General features: G+C 30.1%; 2 protein-coding genes across 2 annotated transcripts; both read right to left on the reverse strand.

The window, feature by feature from the left end:
* LOC109332199 (inactive LRR receptor-like serine/threonine-protein kinase BIR2) lies at positions 3,462–4,612 on the reverse strand. Its single transcript, XM_019567092.1, has one exon. It carries the CDS (start codon positions 4,571–4,573, stop codon positions 3,758–3,760), a length of 816 nt encoding a protein of 271 aa, XP_019422637.1. The 5' UTR covers positions 4,574–4,612; the 3' UTR covers positions 3,462–3,757.
* LOC109332688 (bZIP transcription factor 53) lies at positions 17,915–18,829 on the reverse strand. Its single transcript, XM_019567713.1, has one exon. It carries the CDS (start codon positions 18,709–18,711, stop codon positions 18,235–18,237), a length of 477 nt encoding a protein of 158 aa, XP_019423258.1. The 5' UTR covers positions 18,712–18,829; the 3' UTR covers positions 17,915–18,234.

Consider the following 23,021-nt stretch of genomic DNA (forward strand, 5'->3'; position numbering starts at 1 on the left):
ACTCGACATTTTAGAAACAATAAATAAAATACATCCTACTGAAGAATACACCTGTTATCCCTCTAATTTTCGCTGAGCACTAACTTAAATACTTAATCACTTAATAAATTTGAATTATCAATCTAGTCCTCAATTTCTAGAGCAACCATTTGAAACAAAAGGAGCTATGAATAATATGGGTAAAGAAATCATAAGCCACCTAAATTTCAAATAGTAGTAAACTCAAATATCCTAACAGAAAATTAACAAAAGAGTTTGTTCTAAGGCATAAAACCAAATACCAATATTTAATATTTGTAACTAATGAACAATTACACATTTAAAAGAGAGTAGTTAATTACGAATAAGATGAAAAATACTCTTCATTAATTAGATTCATTCAAAGCATTTATTTTGTTAAATTTGACATTAAAGAAGGAAACATAGCTAAGCTGGCAATATATAACATTCCAGATTTCAGGTTGGCCAAATCACTAGAAGAAACTCCTTCAATGAGAGAAACAAGCCAGAATATGTCACTAGAAAAAAATTCTTTGCAACTCAGGTATGATTCTGTAATGTCTGAAAACATAATGGGTGACCATCATATTAAATAAGACTCCCTCAAGTTTGTGAGGTGCAATACATTATGATATGCATAAATAAATTGTGAGGGTTTAATAGATATTGATATATAACAAATAAATAAATGAGTGTATTATTTATGTACTACAAATATAAAGATCTATAAAGAAATAATATATTATTCATCATTTATTTGTATTTTATTTTTAAGAATAAACAAAAATTAAAAATAAACTGTATATGATAGACCGACAGCATACGAAATTCTTACATGATTATTATATACATTTTTTTTCTAAATAAATTGTTAGATACTTTATATTGAAAATAAATTTCAAACATTTTCCTCATATTCTTAGAGAAAAATACAAAAATCTTGACTCCCTCTATCCTAGAAAACATTATAGCAAATGGGCCTCTTATACCCCAACTCCACCATTGAATGAACCACCCACCACCAAGTTGCATGATGCGCCTCATTTAAAAGGGCATGTGTGACGTTCATGCCAATCTTGGTGAACCCATTAATCAATGGAATGAAAGCACATTTGACCTTCACCATAAATAAAACCACACTTGACTTGACCATGCTACTTTCGGCGTATACATTTTGCTCTAAGATTAACTTTTAGGGTGGACATTTTCCCTATATGCAAAATACCAATCTGTCCTTATTTTATTTTATAAAAAAACTTATCAAATTAAAAAAAAAATTATTTGATAAATGTTAAATGTTAAATTCATATACTTATCCATTCCAAATTGAGTTTTGAAGTGATAGAGATAAATGATAGGTTTAGGAGTAATCTCAGTCATATATTTCATAGTTCTCAAACATTCATTTTTTCTTCTTCATTTTCTTCCAAATTCTAAATTGCAGACAGACAATTAACATATTTAATTTTTAAAATTTAAATTTTCTAATCAGTGCCATTGTAGTAAATGATGCCAAAAACATATTTAATATATCACGAATTTTATATGTTTAATGATATCTGTTCACGTAAATGGGAACTAGTGTCGATGATAAAGAGAGGTTGTACTTATTTTTGTGATATGATCTTCATAAATTTCAAGGATAGATACTGCAGGTTGGGGACCAAGAGATGAAGTTATATGACGATTGATTTGAATGAATCATATAATACAAACGCTGGAAAATATTTCACAACTACAATAAGAAACAATTTATATTATTGTTTTTATGATCACATCTATTGAGAATATAAGATTTTTTTACATTATCATTCATTCATATTTAATTATTATTAATTTTTAAACATAATAAATATAAATAAACGATGAATAATGTATCAATTATGTATAAATTTTTGTAGTAAAAATATATAGGTTTTATATTTTTATTTATTAACATGATTGATATGTTGTCATTCTTAGATTCTTGAATGGATCCTGACAACATTTTTTTTAGCTGAACTATACTATATAGATTATTTTTCAGTTGTATAGCATTACACTTTTACCAATTCGATTTAATTAAAATATACGGTGTATAGAAAGATTTTTACACTACAGCATACAGTTTCACATTATTAAAAATGTTTACACTTTCTAACAATGATGTAAAAAAATCATACGGTATAATTCATGATAAATGGACGGTATAAAACACTTCATACTTGCAAAAGAAGAAGAGTGTAAAATGTATACACCGACAGTGTAAAAATTTATACACATACACTTCATTATCCACCGTTCATTTGGATTATCTTTTGAAAAGTCAACAATAATAAAAAATCAATTGTGACGATACAATGACAGTGTATAAAATTCATACAATGTGAGTGCATACATCTTTTTCTCAAAGAAGAATGCGTGTAATAATCGATAAGAAACAAGATTGCGTCCGTTAGTAGCAATTGGTATAAGCACATGCTGTGATTTCACACAGCAGTAACTTGAAAAGGAACCGAAAGGCCCACTCAGCTTATAAAGGAAAATCTACCAGCCCGAAGAAGAATAGGGAAGCATATAATTAAGTAACCCTCTTACTATAATTATTGAACGCACTACATTCACGTTAACCTCTCATGACTTTATAGCTGTAGATTTTAATTTGTGTTAATGCTTTGACCAACATCATGATTCATGAGGTACTATCACACAAAAATCGCATCATAAGATTGATAAATAACTTACTAGTTATATAGCCTTGTTATCTGAATAAATAACACCAACCCTATTATATTAAGGTAAACACTAAGGCATCGATAGCCACATTCTAAAACGTGAGCAAACAAAGGTTTATGTTGCGTTATGAAGAGGAGACCACCCCCAATTTATTAATTATTAAACAACAAAGTCTAGTCTCAATCAATGTGTTGTTGGTGTTTCACACCAGCTCAATTTAGCAAAGCACTATACCTGTGACCCTATAAGAAGAATGTAAGAAAACGCGGCACTTTTCTGCAGGCTGAAAATAATAAATAAAATAAAATTGCACAAGCTGTTTCTGTTTGTAAAAGTTTTAGAATAATACGGCCAGAAAAGTTTTCAGTTGAACGGCGCACCGCCACCTAGCTAGCACTAGGTACCAGAATCACTCGCATATTAACTCTCCTATTAATTTTCTATTAAATTTTTGATGATGTTACCTTACCATATGAAAAGAAAAATTAATAGTATAGTACTAGGAAAACTTTGAATATGGATATTAAAATTTGATATGGAAAAATTCAATCCCGTTAGAGACAAACTAACCTAGTGCCCTACCACCCTACAAAGTACCAAGTGCTAACCCACTATCACGGAAACCACATTGTCAATATAAGATTCCAAGTACCACCATAACAGAAAAACTAAGGTGCACAGAGTAATTGATTTTGACCTATTAATTGTAACTACAATAATAAAGATAGGCAATCATAACAGGGGAAGGTGAAAATTTGAAACTGTTCAATACTTAGGGAAAAAGATAAAAAAAATTATATATATTAACAAGTTATAACCCCGTGATCGGTAAAAGACAACGGTCTGAACAGGCACGAAGTTAAAATGGGGTAACCCACACCTTACCTTTAATCTTTTAACAGAAAAAAAGGTAACTGGTGCTGACGTTGTAACAGTGAAATTTTGTTTTTTCAGCAGAACCATCAACAATCAAGCTCAATCAAAGATACCTTGGATATGTAAAATTGAATTAAACATTTTAAGGAAAACTCACAGTACTGAATCAATAATCAGGCATATGGTTACTAACTTTGCCTTCTTCAAGTGCCATCTTCCGTTCAGTAACTTTCAACCATATGCAAACTCCAGTAAAACTAAGCACCAAACTCGCGAGCCCACTCCCCAACCCGATTCCAACAATGGCCAAAACCGACAACCCTTTATTCTTAAACGGTGGCAAAGGGTAACCGTAAAGATCAGTATTCCCTATAAAAGAAGTAGAATTGAATCTAGGCAAGTTCCCGGTCCGGTTCGCTAAAGAAGCCGGAATAGGACCGGAGAGATGGTTATTAGAGACATCAAAAACCGATAACCGAATAAGCAGGCCCAATTGCTGAGGAATGGGCCCAGTGAGACGGTTATTATGTAAATCAATGATGTTAAGATAAGCACAGAAAGTAAGCTGAGGTGGAATCTGACCTTGGAGTTGGTTAGAAGAAAGATTAAGGACAGCAAGGTTGACAAGGGATTGTAGGTCAGGAGGAATAGGCCCAGTGAGAAAGTTAGAGGATAGGTCAAGGGATTGTAGGTTAGTGCAATTTGAAAGGAAAGGAGAGATTGTACCCTTAAGGGAAAGGTTATTGAGGGAGAGACGGTAGATACGGCCATTGTTACACGTGGCACCTTTAAGATTAGCGGTGGAGTCGTTGCAAGGGGTGGCGAAGTTGTTTTTTGTCCAGTCATCGAGTTTGTTGTTTGAGTCTTGAAACGAATTGCTGAGGTGAGTTAAGCATGCCTCGTCACTTGGATCTGATGAAACAATTGGAAACGTCGCCGTTTTTAACACTGAAACCAGTAACAGAAAAACCCCAACATTCATCGTCTATATATAATATGTACAGAGGTTGGTTCAGATGATTGGTTACTATTGGTGTGTCTCTGTTCTGTTATGTTAAGTTAGGGCAGAGAGTGAGTGAGTTGGGGGAAGAGAGGAAGGAGAATGGAATGGAATGGTCTTCACTCTTCATTTTTGTGCTTGTCTACTAATTTTGTTTTATATTCATTTTATTATGTAATTATTTATTAATATTAAACTTTGAATTTTGGGTGGATGTGGATAGCTATATGGATACTTCACCAATTTGGTTGTATGGGAGAAGTTATGAGATTAGACTCTACAGCATAGACACGAGGAACGCGCACGTGGTGTTCCAGGGCAAAAAAAATTGGCAAAAATATATTATATTCCTTATCTAAATTGTTTTGTTCTCAAGTTTAACCTATAAGTTATTTTCCGGTTAAACTTGCAGTTTTAAGTCCATCTTTTAATGTTGAAGTTTCAAAAAACAAATAGATGAATTTCGTAGACCATTAGATAGTTTATTAATATATTCTTATTTTTAACGTGAGATCATAGATGTTTAAGAAGGGGATAAAATGTTTTGTCCTATTGGTTATGTCATTTGATGTGTCAAAGTATTATGCTTGATGAGAAAACTTATATTTTTAGATTTTAATTAAAATTATTGTGTTGCGGCTAATAGTAATATTTTAATACATAGATAAAATGAAATTGTAGCACATTTCAACGGCTCGCAATTCATACTTAAATTTATTAATCATAATAGTTTGGAAATGTTTTTTTCTAGATTTGAATATTTTCTATATTCAATTTTATTAAATTAATTCTCATAATACTGTGTTATAATACAAAGTCTTATTATATCATAAGAAATTGGATATGTCATTCTAAACTAATTATTAATATATAGAATAAAAATTATAATAAAAGTTATTTTTCTTACTGTTTAGATACATTTATAAGATGATAGATGATTTTTTTTCCTCCTTTAATGGAACACTTATGCTTATCTTTCTTAAATGGTGTCATAGCATTATCTAGAGACTATTAATGAGTGTAGATTCTTGTGGATATTATCATTTTCACTGAATATAAATTCTTCCACTATATATTAGTGATTATGAATTATTTGCTCAGAAGCTCGATTGACCAAGAATAGTTAGGTTGTTCCGCTTGACTTGAGTGATAATGTCGTACAATACAACGTCGTCTATGTTCGACTGCAACATTTTTATGGTCAATAAATGTCGCTAAACCAAATTGTGATATAATATTTTACCTTAAATTATTATTCAGCCAATTCTTTCAACAAAAGTAACTATTGTAATCCTAGAGGGTGAAGTAGAAATTGAGGGCATGACAAGTTATATTGTCATTGGAAGCACGTTATTGGGGACCAAGTAAAAATCCTCACATATATAACATCCTGAACAACAATAATAATGATAGTGCAGAGATAGCACATGCATACCTTCTAGACAGACCAGGCAGCAGCAGCAGCATCTTAATTCTTAACACAGCAACTTTATCAATGTCACAAGAAAGAGTCATCAAATAAATAATACCTGCTGAATACTGACAAGTACCCAGTTCATGTTTCTATTATTTTATTTTTAAAGTCATTATTCATGATTGTGCCAAAAATTAGCAGCTAGACAAAAATAAGAGAATGGGATATTTTAACTTCGTTATTCAATTTTCGAATTTATTTTAAACATTCAAATAAATGAAAGAATTGTATTATTTGTATATGTAAGAGTTAACATTCAAGATGATACAATTTTCTTCTTAAAAAATAAATAAATAACCTTCTCTATGTCTTTCTTTGTAAGGTTATTCTTTCTTTTCTATTATATCACTCAAATGTCAATTCTTTATCAGCAAGGCATTCGTCTACAGTTTATGGATTCAAAAATACTAATAAAAAATCAGAAATTCAATTATTGTGAGCTATATTTGTTAAGAGGATAACCACATATCTCAAAATATATTAGTTTCTTACACATATAGCAAAAGTATTAAAAAAAATCAACTCTTTAATATACAGATAAGAAAATAACAAAATATATACCAAGAAAATTAGCAATCAATTAGTCATGCTTATTATGCATTAGTATTTAACAATCAGTCTATTATTTACCATTTATTTTCAATTATAATTGATATTAAAAAAGTAACACAAATAAATAGTAGATGATATACTAACTATGTATAAACTTTTTCATTAACAATAAATATATATTAGACTGATGAAAAAAGGTTTTTATAAAATTAATTGTATACTCTTACAAGTTCTCCTACAAATTCTCTTATACACGAAGAAAATGATATATATTATTTATAAATCAATTATTAATAAACAAATATATTTTAATATGTGTTAACTTATTGTGAGTACGAAGATTTATAAGAGTATTTAGTATGTAATATATCATTTTCCTAATTAATTAAGTGTAGCCTAGGAAGATAAAGAAGCAGTCGGTGTCTTGGCTTGTAAAAGCATAATCTTGAAAAAGATTAATCACTCAGTGAAAATTGGTAAATATGCTAACTAGACAAAAACAGAATATCATAAAAAGATGTTGGTCTACTTTTCTTTCCATTTATCTTTCTCCGTACTCGACTACTAACAAAAGAAAAAAATAGTCTTCATATTCAGCTAGGATAAAGTGGACTTTTCTTAATCTTTTTAAAATTTGACAACAACAAATGAGTATAATAATTCTTTAATCTAAACAATTTCAGCCACCTGTTTGAAAATCAAACTCAACTAGTGGGAACATTTTGTTAATTATATAAGTATACATTGGGAAGTGCCATTTGGTAAGACCTAAGAGAAGCGAGTACACTGCAACATTGAAGAGTAGGGATGATGGATTTTGTTTGTTTGCCTCCCCCACCAGAGATTGCGGATTGGGAATTGGCCAAAAATCAAATACAGCATATAAAAAAGTATTTTAAAATATTATAATTGATTATAAAATATGTTTAATGCCTTTATATATATCAAAATAAATGTAATGCATACTTCTAAGTATATTAAGATAAATCAAATTAAAAAAAAAGTATATTAGAATAACAAAAGATGATGAATAGTTATGATTCCTCTACTTCATTGACAACAAATCTAAAGTGATGTAATTATCTCAAATTTTATATCAACCTAAAGAATAATTCTAAATCTTTCTAATTTATTGTCCCAAAAGATCTTTCTAGTTACAATTTAAGAGAATTTAACTGAACCCTAATATGTAATAATCATTAGAAAAATATAATATGACGTGAAAGAAAAGGAGATATATACTTAATCTAGTCATTCCAGTATGAGTAATAACTATTATTCCATAATGCAACATTTAATCATTTCCCATGCATTATTAGTGTAAAGCATTCTATTGTTGGAGATTGATGCAAAAAAAACAGAAAATAGAGAGGGAGAAGAAGAGAGTTTATGAGAGAATTATTTGTTCTTATTCAATGAATCAAAAGAATACATCATTTCCTTTTATAGTAAAGTAGTTCAACTACCAACTAACTATAACAAACTGAATTACTATTTATAGTAAGTTATAACAACTTGACTAGCTACACTCTAATACTTAAATTATGCATCTATTTCAATATCTATATCATTGATCAATTACACATAGTCGTATAGGTAGCTTTTGATACCATTGTTACTATAGTTTTTGATAATTTTCATAACATAACAGTGTAACAGCATGCCAATATAACCAGCATCTAGAGACTAGACTAGAGGAGCTGTTTAAGGACTAGTTCATATTTTTATGTTTGGGTCATTACGCCTTAAGATCGACCTGGGCTTTAATCATCAAGCAAGGTAACAAAAGAACCAGCATGGGTGCAGTTTGTGAAAACAATATACTGTTGGGGCCACTTGTCAAGCATGGAACTATGTAAAACTGAGTTGTCTCACTCGGTGCTAAAAGGGAACCGTGAGACTCGTGTGATGAGAAATATGGGCCTTATTCAAAGCTGAAAATATGAGGCCCTGCATTATTATGGATCTTCCACCTCTAGTAGCCCAATATGACCCCACAACAATACCGCTAGACAACAAGAGAAATCATCATTTTTGTTCGGCTTTGAATTTGTTGAATAGCATAGTTTATATGAATGCGAGACAATCAGATATATTTGAGTTTGTCTGTCATAATGCTGGATGTGACCTATGTTCAACTAACAAGAAACAGTGTATCAACAAAATCTTGATTCTCTTTTCCTGTTTAGTGAGTGAGCATACTTTTGATTTTTCCCTATTTTTGTAAAAAGAACATACACATGCATACTCACAAAAGTTAAGTTTTAAAAATATAAGAGAGAAAGATCAATATATATATACATCAACAATATGTGGAAAAGTAGTAGTAAAACGGATGATAAAATATAAATAATCAGCGTGTCGTAAAATCTGAGTCGAGTTTGGTTAAACAGTATACAAATTTGTTTGGAGTAACTATATTGTTGAGTAACGAATTACGACAATCATATATTATCTAAACCAAATCAATTAATTAAGAATAAAAAGAAGATGAAATGAAGAAAATAACTCAATAGATATGAATTATGAATAACTCATACTTTTGTGGTAATTATGATATTATTAAAACTCCAAGTATCTATACTAAGAAGATGAAGTGAATAACACTTCCAAACGAAGAAAAAAACAAGATTGAAGATGAAGAAGATGAAAGAAACTTGTGAACCTTTTATTGTATTGAAAAACTTGATGACCACATAACCTAACTAATCCTATTTATACAAATCATGAGATAAGTAACTCCTATTAATGAAAATACACGTGCTAAGTACATATGGTTAACTTTTACATGGGTTGCTTATGGCCCAAGCAAGATAATTTTGCATCGCCCAAGTTCTGCTACATGACATGTCGGACTAGGCCTTGGTGTGCTTGTGCATGGATCAGGTGGCCTGTTTGATACGTTCAGGTTCTGGACTTGGCTTGTAGCCCTTGCATTCTGTCTGGGCCACGTGGCCTATTTGACACGGCCAGAATGCCTTGTGTCTCAGTCTGCTGGTGCAAGCTTGGCTCAGTCAGGATTTCTACAACTGGTGCATGCTTGGCTCATTGCCTCGGTCATCTGGTGCATGCTTGGCTTGGTCAGGATGTCAGCTAACTCGGTCATCTGGTGTGTGCTTGGCTCGGTCATCTGGTGCGTGTTCCTCAGTCAGATTGCATGCCACTGTCTCGTTCTTTTGGCTAGATAATACAGTCATGGTGCATGGATCTTGGCAGGATGACTCAGTCTTTTGGCAAAATTGGTTCAGGTTTGGTGCATCAATTTGTTGAGTTTTAGGATGATAAATTCTATCTTAATAAAAATATCCATGCATATCAAACAACAGAGTTGATACCACCGGTGTTGGTCCAGATGATACATACTTGATTGCTCTCAAGTAAAGTCTAGAGTTTGAGTCTTGTAGATAGAAAAAATAAGTGATTCCCTTAAGCCGCACATACATTGCCTCGAGGTCGTGGGAAACAAAAAAAACTAGAGTTAATCATTGGATCTTCCCTTAATATTTATGATAATGCAATTATCATGCCTAACTTAAACCCATTAGAACACAATTGAATGAAAAGAATGGAAAATATCAAGACTTAGTCGGTGATCAAATGGAGTAATCACGATATTAAGAATTACAAAATAATTGTAAGTACAATCTACAATCTTTTAGAAAAATTGTGTCCATCTACACCAGACTGCAAATAAAATCACCCCTTTAAGATCCAATGCAACACCTTAAGTAGTTGGGGACTTCATTCATTCAAAACAGGTTTGTATGAGTATTGACTCTAAAATCAGAGAGCGTTAATATTAATATACATAAGAAAAGCAAGGCATGCTATAAACCAAAAGATATTATTGACCTCTCAAATTTGATTCTCCAATCCAAACATAAGGATAATCAAATTCCAAATACATGTCATTCTATGTCCACATTAATAACTCGGGACAGTGGATTTATTAAATTTCTTTGTTCTTACAATACATATAACAAAGAAATGAAAGGCTCAGACACGCACAAATACTGTCATCAAGGAGCAACAAATTTGCTTTGGTCCTGATCAGAATCGAGAAATGTTGTCTATCATCACAGCCTTTTCTCTATTAGTATAAAAAATACACAAAATTAAATCAGTCCTTGAAAGTTTAATGCAAATTGAAAAAAAGAAAAGCGAAAGAAATATAAAGAAAGAACTGCAAGAAGAATGAACTGTGGATTGAATATAAAGGGAGACAGAGTGGGATACTGGGGATGATTAAAACCCTAATTCTAATGGATTCTCAGATTTGGGCTTCGGAGTGAGTGGTCCGAAAATTTAGTGTTGGGCCTGTGGCCCAAACCCATTAAAAGTAAAGCCTGTTTAATGGGAGCTTCAAATATATCTGGCAGGATTTGCAAGCAAAGGGTGAAGACAAAGTCCATAATCCACATATTAACACGGATATCCTATTTATTATAGAGAAGGGATGCACTAAGAATAAAACATATATTAAGTATGACTATAAGTCTCATCTTGTTAAATGTTTCCACATTTCTAAAAATAATATTATAAGGGTATTGTTATATTTTTCAAATATTACATTAGTGAAGTTAAAGTATTTGATTATTTGTGCAGTATGTCTCATATAATAATACCTTTAGCCGATTATTTGTGTTAATTAAACATCCTTGATTTTTTAGTAAGAAAATCATATAGATGATGAGTTAATGACTTTTCATAGCAACTCACGCCCATTAACTTTTATAATTAGATTTACTTAGTGATATGTTGTCATTGAAAAAAGTATACATTGTCATCCACCAATATTGAATATCTACCTCAATCTGCTATCTACCATACATTTTCACAAATGCTTTTCCATATTTACTAATTTCATTATTTAATGAGGAGTTAACTTTCACAATTTTTTTATTTGTCCTTCCAAACATCACTAGAGAATCTCAGGATTAGTATGAAAGTTGAATTTTTGGAGGAGAAATAAGGAAAAATGAAGACTTGAAAGTTATGAAATATACGCGTGAGAGTATTTCCCCTCCAAAATTCAACTCTCAAACAAACCTCTAGGGTTAGTATGAGAGTTGGATTTTGGATAGTAATGAAAGGAAAAAGAAGGCGTGAGATTCATGAAATACACTTGTGAAACGATTCTCAAACCTTCCATTTCATTTTCCCCCTCCAAAATCCAACTCTCAAGCAAACTCTTAAAGGGATCAAGGGATGTTAGATTTACTTAGTCTTACTCTCAAGGAGAGAAACAAGATTTGGATCCATAACCTCATGATCACCAAACAACACCATTAACTTTGCCCCAAACTCACCAAATATTTATTTATTTTTATTATTATTTATTTGTGTTATGAGAAAAAGATATATACACCGACAGTGTAAAGATTTTTTACACTGTCACTATATCATCCACCATTGATTTTTAGTCATCATTGACTTTTAAATAAAAGTATTACAAATGAATGGTGGATAATGCACTGACTGTGTATAAATATTTACACTGTCAGTGCACACATTTTACACTCTTGTGTTATATAGACTTCAACCACATTAATGGGTTCAATATTATTTGTTCTGTGACCATTTCTGTCACGCTCATAATCCTTTCATGTGGATCCTGTGCTGCTTCATGCTTATTTGATCTCTATTTTTTTTATAAATAATACTAATTAAAATGCATCCCCAATAGAGTATTAGATGCTTGTCCCTCTAATTCCGTTCACACTTCATGCCACGATCAATGTAGAAAATGATGTATTGATTTTTAATAATCAAAACTATCACTGTGCTTAAAGGTAGTCCTCTATGTAATTACAAAAGTGAAGTACCTACTTTGGACTATTTTAAAGCCAAAAACTAATAAACATGCTAAGCAAAAAGCACTTGGCTGGTAGATAGAGTCTCGGATAGTATTGGCACCAAAACTGTGCTTCTAGGCTACAGTATTACTTTATAAATAATGAAATATTTTATGCACACAGGTCTAATGAGCAAACTCTTCTGTATATATTTTAGCTTAGAGTTTATTTTAATAAATAAGACGATTGTTTATATACGTTTCTTTTAACAAAACTTTCACATCTCTGTAAAATATTGCATATTTTTATTATTGGTTCTCTAAGACTTATTAAAGTTCTAAGTGGCCTTGGCATGTACTTTGTTGAATGACAAGTTTATAGGATACTATGTAATTAGAAGTTGAAGAAAACAACACGCAACCTAAGCAAGACCTAGGAGACACTTATAATACTCTCAAAATATTACTTGTGGGGTTGACGAATTAACAAATTGAAATGGGTTTACATATACTTAAACATAACTGTTATGAGTAACCCAATTCTAATTGAAGAGTGATATTTTTATATTGATTATTGGATATGGTAAATTTGTGGGTTTTTATCAATATTAATAATAACAATAGTACATATTTTTGTCATGCTTGAAAGTATAATCTAAGAAGAATGATAATAACTTTTCTTGAAATTTTTACATGAAAAGTGATTTTAAGATAATCTAATTGCTTTGAATTGTTTAATAAGGGACGTAGAGTTCTTTGTACATATGAATGATATTTGTTTGATAATTAATTTATGAGAAAAAAATTAGTGTTAACAAAAAATAAAAAGACAAAAAAAGAACTAGCAATTCAACCATGTCATGAAACATTATTTTATGAATGAACGAAGTTTCTTTTATAAGTGTAAATTATCAGTTTGTTTTTTCTTTAATTTTTTTAATATGTTGTTGCAATATTTTAATATGTTGTCAATTTTACATTACTTGTTTAGGAGAGATGGTGGCTTATAGTTGATATTTGGATTGCATATAGTGGAAGTGGGGATTGGGACGATATGTGTGTGGGAAAGGAAGATAAAGAGACAATAATCATTTGTGGAAGCTAAACATTCATCTATTCTCCCAAATTATATTTCGGGCTAATAGTAATGATAAAAAATAATAATAATAATAATAAATATTTAAAATTTATAATTAAAATATTTTATTTGGGGCAAAGTACATGATTTTGGGAGATCTTTGTTCGTGGTAGTTGGTGTAGCTGAACATGAGAAAAAGATAAAGCGGGGAGACTCTAACTCTAAAAGGTATGGTGAAAGTAAGAAAGGGATTTCATAATTGTGTTGAGAATTTTCAAGGTGAATCAACATAGAAATACAAAAAATAATTGAAGAATTTGGATAAGATGATTTTGATTAATTAGTTTCACATAAATTAAAAATAATTAGTATTATTACTAATATTAAATTTGTCAAAAGTTATATACAGTTTACACTTTGATTAACGTTTTTCTAATATTTTGATAGGAAAATAAATTTCAAATAACAGGATCCATACACTATAAAGCAATCCAGGAGAAGTGATATATGGAGCCTTCATGGAATGCACTCTTGTCATCCTTATTAGAAAATAATTCAAACTAAATTAAATATATAAATAATAATAGTTATTTTTCTTGGTTGTTTAAAAAAATGTTGTACACTTACAATGTCAATATTTTAAAATTGATCAGTAATAGATAATGTAAACAACAATAATAAAAAGAGAGAATAAATTTTTAATGAGGAGAAAAAAAATAATAAATGTTACATGAAAATTTAAAATTATAGAAAGGGTTAGAGAGAGTAAGTTTGAGGTAGGTTAGTATAAAACATGTTGTCCTATCAATAGATGAAGTTTTCATATATTAGATGGTCGACATCCTCTCCGATCTAGAATGCAATATTGAAGTTAGGTTTGAGCACCTTAATTTTAATTATGAATGCACTGACTGTGTATAAATATTTACACTGTCAGTGCACACATTTTACACTCTTGTGTTATATAGACTTCAACCACATTAATGGGTTCAATATTATTTGTTCTGTGACCATTTCTGTCACGCTCATAATCCTTTCATGTGGATCCTGTGCTGCTTCATGCTTATTTGATCTCTATTTTTTTTATAAATAATACTAATTAAAATGCATCCCCAATAGAGTATTAGATGCTTGTCCCTCTAATTCCGTTCACACTTCATGCCACGATCAATGTAGAAAATGATGTATTGATTTTTAATAATCAAAACTATCACTGTGCTTAAAGGTAGTCCTCTATGTAATTACAAAAGTGAAGTACCTACTTTGGACTATTTTAAAGCCAAAAACTAATAAACATGCTAAGCAAAAAGCACTTGGCTGGTAGATAGAGTCTCGGATAGTATTGGCACCAAAACTGTGCTTCTAGGCTACAGTATTACTTTATAAATAATGAAATATTTTATGCACACAGGTCTAATGAGCAAACTCTTCTGTATATATTTTAGCTTAGAGTTTATTTTAATAAATAAGACGATTGTTTATATACGTTTCTTTTAACAAAACTTTCACATCTCTGTAAAATATTGCATATTTTTATTATTGGTTCTCTAAGACTTATTAAAGTTCTAAGTGGCCTTGGCATGTACTTTGTTGAATGACAAGTTTATAGGATACTATGTAATTAGAAGTTGAAGAAAACAACACGCAACCTAAGCAAGACCTAGGAGACACTTATAATACTCTCAAAATATTACTTGTGGGGTTGACGAATTAACAAATTGAAATGGGTTTACATATACTTAAACATAACTGTTATGAGTAACCCAATTCTAATTGAAGAGTGATATTTTTATATTGATTATTGGATATGGTAAATTTGTGGGTTTTTATCAATATTAATAATAACAATAGTACATATTTTTGTCATGCTTGAAAGTATAATCTAAGAAGAATGATAATAACTTTTCTTGAAATTTTTACATGAAAAGTGATTTTAAGATAATCTAATTGCTTTGAATTGTTTAATAAGGGACGTAGAGTTCTTTGTACATATGAATGATATTTGTTTGATAATTAATTTATGAGAAAAAAATTAGTGTTAACAAAAAATAAAAAGACAAAAAAAGAACTAGCAATTCAACCATGTCATGAAACATTATTTTATGAATGAACGAAGTTTCTTTTATAAGTGTAAATTATCAGTTTGTTTTTTCTTTAATTTTTTTAATATGTTGTTGCAATATTTTAATATGTTGTCAATTTTACATTACTTGTTTAGGAGAGATGGTGGCTTATAGTTGATATTTGGATTGCATATAGTGGAAGTGGGGATTGGGACGATATGTGTGTGGGAAAGGAAGATAAAGAGACAATAATCATTTGTGGAAGCTAAACATTCATCTATTCTCCCAAATTATATTTCGGGCTAATAGTAATGATAAAAAATAATAATAATAATAATAAATATTTAAAATTTATAATTAAAATATTTTATTTGGGGCAAAGTACATGATTTTGGGAGATCTTTGTTCGTGGTAGTTGGTGTAGCTGAACATGAGAAAAAGATAAAGCGGGGAGACTCTAACTCTAAAAGGTATGGTGAAAGTAAGAAAGGGATTTCATAATTGTGTTGAGAATTTTCAAGGTGAATCAACATAGAAATACAAAAAATAATTGAAGAATTTGGATAAGATGATTTTGATTAATTAGTTTCACATAAATTAAAAATAATTAGTATTATTACTAATATTAAATTTGTCAAAAGTTATATACAGTTTACACTTTGATTAACGTTTTTCTAATATTTTGATAGGAAAATAAATTTCAAATAACAGGATCCATACACTATAAAGCAATCCAGGAGAAGTGATATATGGAGCCTTCATGGAATGCACTCTTGTCATCCTTATTAGAAAATAATTCAAACTAAATTAAATATATAAATAATAATAGTTATTTTTCTTGGTTGTTTAAAAAAATGTTGTACACTTACAATGTCAATATTTTAAAATTGATCAGTAATAGATAATGTAAACAACAATAATAAAAAGAGAGAATAAATTTTTAATGAGGAGAAAAAAAATAATAAATGTTACATGAAAATTTAAAATTATAGAAAGGGTTAGAGAGAGTAAGTTTGAGGTAGGTTAGTATAAAACATGTTGTCCTATCAATAGATGAAGTTTTCATATATTAGATGGTCGACATCCTCTCCGATCTAGAATGCAATATTGAAGTTAGGTTTGAGCACCTTAATTTTAATTATGACATGTAAAGTTTTTATCCGAATAATAAATTATTTAATTTTCATTTAAAACTCGATGAAATTAATAAATGAATGTGGAAGCTGCCATAATGTAGAAGATTTTTGCAAATTAATATATGAACTATTTTCTCTTCAATTATTTGCTCATTTAATTGGGTTTTTTTTACACTAATACATTACCTTTAGTATTTTTTACAAGACTCTCTTTGTGCTCCTTTTTATATGACCAATTTTAAGGTTTCATTTACAAAAAATAATTTTGTTATCATAGTATTTTTATTTACTTAAATAATTTAAGTGAGAACAGTAAATAAATTAGTTTCAGGTGTAAGTTTGAATAAAAGTAATATACTTGTTTAATATTTTACATTTCTTAATTTTCTTAAAACTATTACATATTATCCTATAAAGATGAGGAGTGGTAATATAATGCAACTTGCCGTAAAATAATCAAGTTAGCAATGACGAATGCACTTTGCTTATTCGATGGTGATTGGTTTAGGTCTCTGTTTATAACCTGTGACCCCTCCGTTATAAAAAATTACGAGTATAAAGCCACCAATCACTTTTTATTATTATAGGATAAAGTACACATCTCGATAGCACTTAATCCAAAACCAATCACCTTCACATAAAAGGAAAGGAGGGATTAAATTCTTACTTTATTTGATTAAGAAGGTGACATATTGATTTTCCGTGAGTAGCATAGGAAAAATCGAATTATTTTATGTTTTTTATTCTAATTTCGCTTTCAAATTCAACTACTACTATATATGCAAAGAATAATTATAAACCACCAAAAGAGCTAAGACCTATCTTATAATATTAGATGTTTTCTACTTGAACAATGTTGGTTCTTAGTCTGAACAATTTTTTTTTATCTTTAAAAGATGATTTGATATGTTAATTAATTTTAACCCATGGTCCTGTTGTGGGAATTCATATGTCAGAAAAATAAATTTTATATGAAGAATTTACAAATATCATACTTACTTTTGGTGCACGAATCCTTCAAAATAATAAATAAAATAAAAATGCCCACGGTTTCTATCATATCAGAACCATTCATGAATACATTTGCTATAATATAAAAGCTAGGAGGAATTAGCTCATTCAGAAATTAAGAAACCAATTTATAGATCATTGCTTAACTAGTAGGATTGAACTATAGATTTAAGCAACTTGCCTACTAGAATAACTGAATAAACACTGAGGATTTTTACATACTAACAACAATATATAATTATACTCGATTACAACCCATCTGGTTTTTTTGAAAGAAAAAAAAGGGAAAAGTAACAACGGTATTTTCAAAAACCCTTTCCCGTTCTCCTCAAAAATAGCAACGGAAACCCCACCTCCGACATCACTTTTAGCTTGATTTAACAATTTACAATTAGTACATAGAACACGTTAAGACAAGTTATTTTGTCTTAGGAATATTAAACCGTGACCTAGTTATGATTATTAATTTAACTGGTTAATAAGGTTTATCCGCTGTGAGATTATTGCATGACCATGCAGATAATAGGGGTTGCATTTATTCGAAAGCCATAAACTGACTTATGTTGGAAAGTTTTTGACATAGCAGGGTTCGTTCGGACCGGAGCCAATTGTTTTCGGTTCGGACGCGGTCACAGTGGTTCAGCAGTATCTGCAACTGTGTGTTCAGTTCCCGGTTTTCAACCCTAAATAGGTTCAACTGGTTCCGTAAATTCTCTAGATGCCTCTGTTTACGCATACGTGACCTCCGAGCCGATTCCCGGTTCGACACCATTCGCCTTCGCTTACGCTCCTCCACGATGGTTACGCCGCGGTTAGAGTAGTCTGAGTCCGGTTTTTCTTTGGCATGGGTTTGATCAGGGTCGTCAGAACCGGTGCTTGAAGTGACTGGTTTAGTGACTGGTTTCGGGGCTAGGAAAAATTCAGGACAGTCCCACGGCGTGTAACCACCGTCAAACGCCGCAGAGAATGGGTTTGAAAGCAAAGGATCATTAGGTGAAAGAGCAGAAAGCATGATTGGTTATAAGTTATAACTAAAGAGGTGTGGAAGGAAGGAGGGAGAAAGGGAAGGAAGGCAGCTTAGGGGCCTCATATTTAAAGACATCAGGGTGGGGTACTCATCAGCAATTATGGATAATTAGAAGGGGTATTTTCGTATCAAAACGTATTTTTAGGTGAACCATATGTGTACATGGTAAATTTTTGACAAAAAGATTACATGTAACATAAAGTTTTCTATCTCTATTTTGGACCAATCAAATATCACAAAACAATATTACAATATTATTTTATGTTTTTATAATTTTATTTTAAATAAATAAAGCTTTATGATTAGCTTAAACATAAATAAGGATTTGATCCAAATTTTTGAGTCAGTCGGCACTCAGTTTGCGGGGTCATGTTCAGTTTTTTAAACGTGACATCAGCTTATGGGTCCGCATGAAATATTGATTTTTAAGCTTAATCTGTAAGGTAAAATTACTGGCTTGGATTACACTGGACACGTGGCAGAGGCTAGGCTGGGCGAGCGTATCCGTATCCATTGAGAGTGTCGATTGATTTACTTGTATAAATGAAGATTACATGTCCCATATATTGTTCCATTTTATGTATAAAGTTAAGTAGACTATTTTATTTTATTACTTTTTGCTTTTAAATTTTTTATTTTATTCACATGTTAATATACTTATTGATAGCGAATGAAACATCGTTAGAAACAGATGATCCTCATCCAACATATATAACATATCAAATAACTAAATTTTAATTAAAATTAAATATTTAATATATTCTTAAGATTTTACTAACTAACTATCTTTCACATGCATTTCCATATAAGAATTTTTCTCATTCGGATTCCCCACATATCTAATTTGAAATAAGTTGGAGTGTAATATTATTATTTTTGAAGAGTTAAAAATGTTGTTTCTAATAATTTATGAGTCACAAATATAATTCTATAATTTTGTTATGACTATTATTTAATTAGCCAAAATATAAAATGATATTCATTAATTAATTTGGTGACTAAAGGCATACGTGTCATGAAATATTATAAGTGTAAATATTTTTAGGCAATTTTTTATTTGATGAAGGGACTGAATCAGAATTATTGCAACTTAAGCGGTAACCACTTCGATTACTTTTATGGGTTATAGTTCTCATTTGTAGAGCAACAGATTTGGTTGAGTGACTGAGGAGAATAAGTGGATTAAAATGTTAACATTATCTATGAGGTGGAGACTAAGGTGGGATAACACACCATGAGGATATCCATCACTCTCCGTCAGGCTCATAAACTCCCATTGACTTTCTCATTCCTCTCTAGAGAAGCAAAAGAAAAACCATCAGGCGCTCTAACATCTGGAAGATTATCACACGCACATACTTTCGAGATTCCAAATGGCTAATCAAGGTATGTTTTTCTTCTTCACCATGAAATCAATTGGGGTTTCTTCGGTCTGGATCATGGTTGTTTCATATGGGTTTATATATGGGCATAAACATTGGGTTGTGTAAACGAAATCATAATCATAAGGATTTCCGCGTTCAATATAAGGATTATAGATGGATTAATTTTCAACAAAAAATAATTAAATACTAATTATTGATAATATAATGTTAATACATAATTAATTTATATTTTCAGCACATATATTTTATAACATTAATATTTATGAGATATTGATGTCAAAAACTTTTCCCTTATAAATTTCTATAATTTAGATCATTAATATGTTATAGTTATCCACCGTGGTTGTTTCATAGATTTAAGAATCTATACTGAAATCTTCCATTAGCACTTAAGTAAGAGTGATGTTTAATGGCTTTTAGATTGTAACATGATTAATTATACTTTTTTTCATAAGTGTCGAGATTCACTTCATAAAAACAAACATAACAAAGTCCGCACCTGATCCATGTTCCACTACAAAATCTCTAGTTACCACTCCCAACATAATTTCAAACTAGAACATCTCCAATCTGCATTCATTTTTCTTTTCTTTTGGAATGTACAAATCATATATAAACCCAAAGTTGTCAAATTGTATATAACTGACCATTTATACAACAAACGGTCAATTAGTAGAAGTTTGTCAAATTAATAAAAGTGAAAATATTTCAGACAAAGTTAAATGTTGATATCATTCAATCAATTAATATTTTCATTTGCAAAATATAAATATTTACTTATATTTTTTGCGATAAAGATTAGTCGAATTTCTCTAAATTTCGACAAGTTTTTCCAATTTCCCATTATTTGAAAATCAAAGGAAGAAGAAAGAGAATATTTCAGAACATCCGTCCAAGATTAATTCATATTTTAATTGGGATACTTTGACGATTTTTATGCCTCTAAAAATATTATTTTTTAGGTGAGAATTAAGAACACCCTTGATGTAAAAAAAGTAATATTATGACCCATCCGTTAACGAATCACTCAAAACAGATATTAGGTGAGATATGCACTATTACAATCTACATCAAACATTTTTCATCATGTTCTCAATAAATTAAAGTATTTTATGCACTATCCATCTCCCACTTTGGTTAAATAGACAAATTTTGGTCACCTTTTCAGCCATTAATTATAGTCAGAAAGCCAGAAGTTGGATAATATTTTATTATAAAATAACATGCAGGGTATTTCTGCTGCAACATACACATGATGTGCGCGACTATACCAACGTATATATACGCACGTAATGATGCGTAGCAAGAATCGTTTGTGAAAATAAAGCCTCTCAAAGTCCAAGCTAGGGGAATCTCTAGGTTACTAGAATCACCATAGGGGTCAAGGAAGAAGAGGAGTTATCTGCTCTACTAAAACCATTTATTTTTCATTTATCATAAAACTAAAACATGAATTATATATAATATTAATATGGGTTAGATTATTATTTAAATTTTTATTCATATATGATCCATGATTATTTTTTATAATCAATTATTAATTTTATGTTTGAATACATCAGCAAAATTATATATTTTTATACCAATGAATGTTCGTAGTTAACAACAAAAAACTATTTTTTTAGAGTAAAGATCGTTAATATATATTTTGATTTTACTAAGAAATTTTGTTCTAGCCACACAAAAATAAATCTTGATTTGATATAATAATTAAAGGACTCAACTATCTATTAACTAATTAAATAGGACTTTTTTGTTGGGAAAAAACCACGCATTCACACAAATTTACTTCTATTGATTAATTTAAACTTTATTTGTATTATGAAAATGAAATGTTCAAAGTCCATATAGAGTTGATATTAAAAATACTGAAACTCTAACCGTTTTAGTTTTTTCTCAAATCACTTTTATAGGAATATTCAGAGTTTTCTTTGCAGGGAAAATTTTCACCCTTGAGAAGATTTAATCATATTCTCATACATATAATTGCAATAAGATTTAATATGTATATATTGATAGTGTAAATATTTTTTACACTGTCAGTCAATCATGTACCATTGATTTATTAACCACTATTGACTCTCAAACAAAATTAATATAAATCAATGGTGAATGATATGCTGACAATGTAAAAAACTTTACACTGTCAGTGCATAAATTTTAAACTCTACAATGATTTAAGAACTTTTATTCCAGCAAAGAGAAAAAGGTTAGGACATTCCTCGTATATTTAATACAGGTATACTGTTTTAAATACTATTTAATGAACATAAGGAATATTCTTATGCAGATTTTTTAAGGACAATCATATTTAACAAATTCCATCAAGTATCGCGAGGTTTTCCTTTTCTACGACCCCACGATGTTACAAAGGTATATTAAGTTTTGTTGTTCTTTAATTAGTGACTAGTAGACAAGTATATAATCATTTAAAATATATAATGACATATAATGACACGTTTTCAATAATTGCGGAAATTATGGTTAAAAAGACGAACAATGAAACCATGTGAACAGGAAGACGATATAACTAAAAGTAAAGAAGCAAGCAACTCATCAATGAGACACAATAAAGGACCAACACGACATTTTTTATGCAAAAAAAGAAGTTCAAATCAATAGAGACAATACTTATGGCAAAAAAAAAAAAGAGATTTGTTAGAGGTTGCTTTAGTTAGTTCTTACACTTTTGACTTGATAGGTCCAGCTTCTAATGTAATGTTCGACAAATGGCTAATTAACACGGTGATGAATCAACATCAAAGAAAATTGCTTAATTGATAAGATCGAATAGTGAAAGGTTTAGAGTTCATTGCATATTCATGAACAATAGAGGCCATGAAGCTACGTTAAAGAAAAATTTGAAGTGCTGAAGCAATATTGAAGGAGACAGCATGCTAATTGTGTTTG

Source organism: Lupinus angustifolius, chromosome LG18 (assembly GCF_001865875.1).
Source record: "Lupinus angustifolius cultivar Tanjil chromosome LG18, LupAngTanjil_v1.0, whole genome shotgun sequence".
In the NCBI taxonomy this organism is placed as follows: domain Eukaryota; kingdom Viridiplantae; phylum Streptophyta; class Magnoliopsida; order Fabales; family Fabaceae; genus Lupinus; species Lupinus angustifolius.

What these genes read in the sequence shown, in the direction of transcription:
- LOC109332199 (XM_019567092.1), bottom strand. Translation starts at nt 4,573, where the DNA reads ATGAATGTTGGGGTTTTTCTGTTACTGGTTTCAGTGTTAAAAACGGCG.
- LOC109332688 (XM_019567713.1), bottom strand. Translation starts at nt 18,711, where the DNA reads ATGCTTTCTGCTCTTTCACCTAATGATCCTTTGCTTTCAAACCCATTC.